The 2,320-nt window shown below is 52.1% G+C and overlaps 1 protein-coding gene across 1 annotated transcript in view; it reads left to right on the top strand.

The window, feature by feature from the left end:
• Nucleotides 1-170: 170 nt before the first annotated feature.
• MEPE (matrix extracellular phosphoglycoprotein) overlaps nucleotides 171-2,320 on the top strand; it is a gene marked incomplete at its 3' end in the record, with an annotated part of 3,348 nt that continues 1,198 nt past the window's right edge. Inside the window, exons 1-3 of the mRNA XM_010171074.2 lie at nucleotides 171-224; nucleotides 1,489-1,542; nucleotides 2,132-2,232. Of these exons, the coding sequence (XP_010169376.2) occupies nucleotides 171-224; nucleotides 1,489-1,542; nucleotides 2,132-2,232 (209 nt within the window). The remainder of the gene's footprint in view (nucleotides 225-1,488; nucleotides 1,543-2,131; nucleotides 2,233-2,320) is intronic.

Genomic DNA, 2,320 nt, shown 5'->3' with positions numbered 1-2,320 from the left:
TGGTCTAGTGGAAGGTGTCCCTGCTGCTGGCAGGGGGGTTGGGACTGGATGATCTTTAAGGTCCTTTCCAACCCAAACCATTTGATGATTCTATGACTGTTGGGGACCGTGTGTCCTAGGAAGATAAAGTCCAGTGACACTTCGCTTTGTGCTCCCAGGAGCTGCCCAAGATGCAAACAGCCCTCGTGTGCCTGTGCCTGCTCAGCACGGTTCTCTCCACTCCTGTGAGTATGGCTCTGCCCAGCTTCCCAGCATGCCACCAAAAGCCAGGGGTGTACCACCCCGTGTGCCCCAGCACGCTTTCAGCAGCAGAAAAAACATGAGTTGTACTTGCATACAGCTCTTCTGGGGTTGGGGTGGGGTGGGGATTTGAGGTGCTGCTGGCGCAGAGAGGAAATATATCTATGAGCACTGTGGTGCCTGAGCACATCCCTTTAATTTAGGAGTTAGGGCAAATTAAATACAGAGCTAGAGTGCAAATCTGCTCCAAGGGAAGGCTTGCTTTTCCTGCAGGGTCAGGAGGAGGGAAGCCAGATCTTGCCATGTGTTCTTTAGTCCTTCAAGGCAAGCTGGCACACCCAGGTCTCATCAAGGGGAGCAGGAGGGAAGGCAATAAATCAGCTCAGATTTGCTTTCCAGATAGCGGCACAGAAAAGAGCCGGTTAATACTCTGCTGCGTCTTAACGCAGCCTCTGACGTTGTTCACTAACAATGGAATTATTTGGGAATATTTAATCCTCTGGGGTGTGTTTCTGCCCCTTTCAGCTGGGCTTGGGGTGCTTCAGTGGCTGATTTGCCAAGAGCAGACAGAGCTTCCCTCTGTCTCAGCACATAGGGAACATCCTGAAATGGCTTGGTGGGGCTCACAGGATGCTCCCACCTCTAGGTCCCCCATCTCTGAGGGATGCCCTGACCAATACATCCCAAAAAGATGTGGGATAATCAGGGGAAGCCAGAAGCTTGCAAGCATGTACAGAAACCTGGCTGTCAGGGCAGAGGGGTTGCTGCTCGGTTGCCCAGTAAACACTGGGAATCACCACCAGTTAAGCAGCTCCAGGTTCCCGTAGCAGTCAGATCCCAGCTGTGAGTTGGAGCAGTGTGGTGTGAGCAGCGATGCCATGTGTTCAAACTGCTCTGTCATAAAAATCTCTCCAGCAGAATCCAGTCAAAGGGTATTTGCAGACTTACAATAACCCATTAGAAGCAGCATGCACTGTCCCATGAAAAGCCAGCACGCTGGAGCAGAATCCACAGTATTTTTCAGACTCTGGAAATGGAGTTTTGACTTTTCCTACTATTACTGGTTCTAAGCAGGCACACCAGGTAGTACCCAGGCATTTATTAACTCAGCAAGACAGTTTTTCCACCCTTCTGTGGACACCATGGTGTGCCCATCGCACTGGGCAGGGCTGGCAGTAGGTGTTGAGCTGCCTGGACATGGAGCAACGTTTAACACCTCGGCTCTTCCTTGTATTTTGCTGCCTACAGGTGCCACAGCCGCTGCCTGGAAGAGCTACTGGGAACTGCATGGGACAGCACCGGGTATGTCCCCCTCTGCCCCACCTGGACCCCCATGGGGTGCCCTGCACCAGGGGGGCAGGGATAAAAGGTCACTTTTGGAGTGCAGCCCTAGTGAGCTGCAGAAAAAAAGACCCAGAGGCCCAGCCCCAGAGCACAAATGCTTGGTGTACCCACAGGTGATGTTGTCAAAGTCACAGCTCCAGCTGCTATGGGTTTTTTGGGGGGGTTTTTTCCAATGTGCATTGGTGTAAAATGCATCAGTAGCAAAATTCAGATGAATAACATGGATGGAAATGCCTGGTTTTTGCCTATTGGAAGCCAGCTGCTCTCCTTCCAGTGCTTCAGTCACCACTGATCCCATCACTCATGTCTGATGGGACCATCAACCAGGTTGTTAATTCAAGCCATAAGCTACTTTGCAAAAAAACCCTGAAGCCCAGGAGGTGAGCACACACATTCTGCCCACACTGGAGGCCATGAGGTGGTGGGAGCTCCTGCCCACCCTGGGGCTGCAGTGGGTGCTGGTGGGACCCTGCTGCAGTGCCAAGCACAGCAAGGGAAGTTCCTCAGTAAGAAAATCATGGGGTTTGCTTATTTTCTTCCCCACCAGATACTGCTGAAAGGCTGCAATGCCAAGCATGGCTTCTACTTTTTCAAATACATCTACGTATCTTCAACACAGAGCAACCAGACGCAGATAAAGGTGAGGAGGTGGCCGGGTGGCACAGCAGGACCCTGCTTGGCTATGGTGTCCCACAGAGTTGGTGGGTGCTGGGGCTGGTTCTGACCTCTCCCTTGT

This window comes from Antrostomus carolinensis, unplaced genomic scaffold (assembly GCF_000700745.2).
Source record: "Antrostomus carolinensis isolate BGI_N321 unplaced genomic scaffold, ASM70074v2 scaffold29110, whole genome shotgun sequence".
Classification (NCBI taxonomy): domain Eukaryota; kingdom Metazoa; phylum Chordata; class Aves; order Caprimulgiformes; family Caprimulgidae; genus Antrostomus; species Antrostomus carolinensis.
This window is presented reverse-complemented; position numbering and strand designations above follow the sequence as displayed.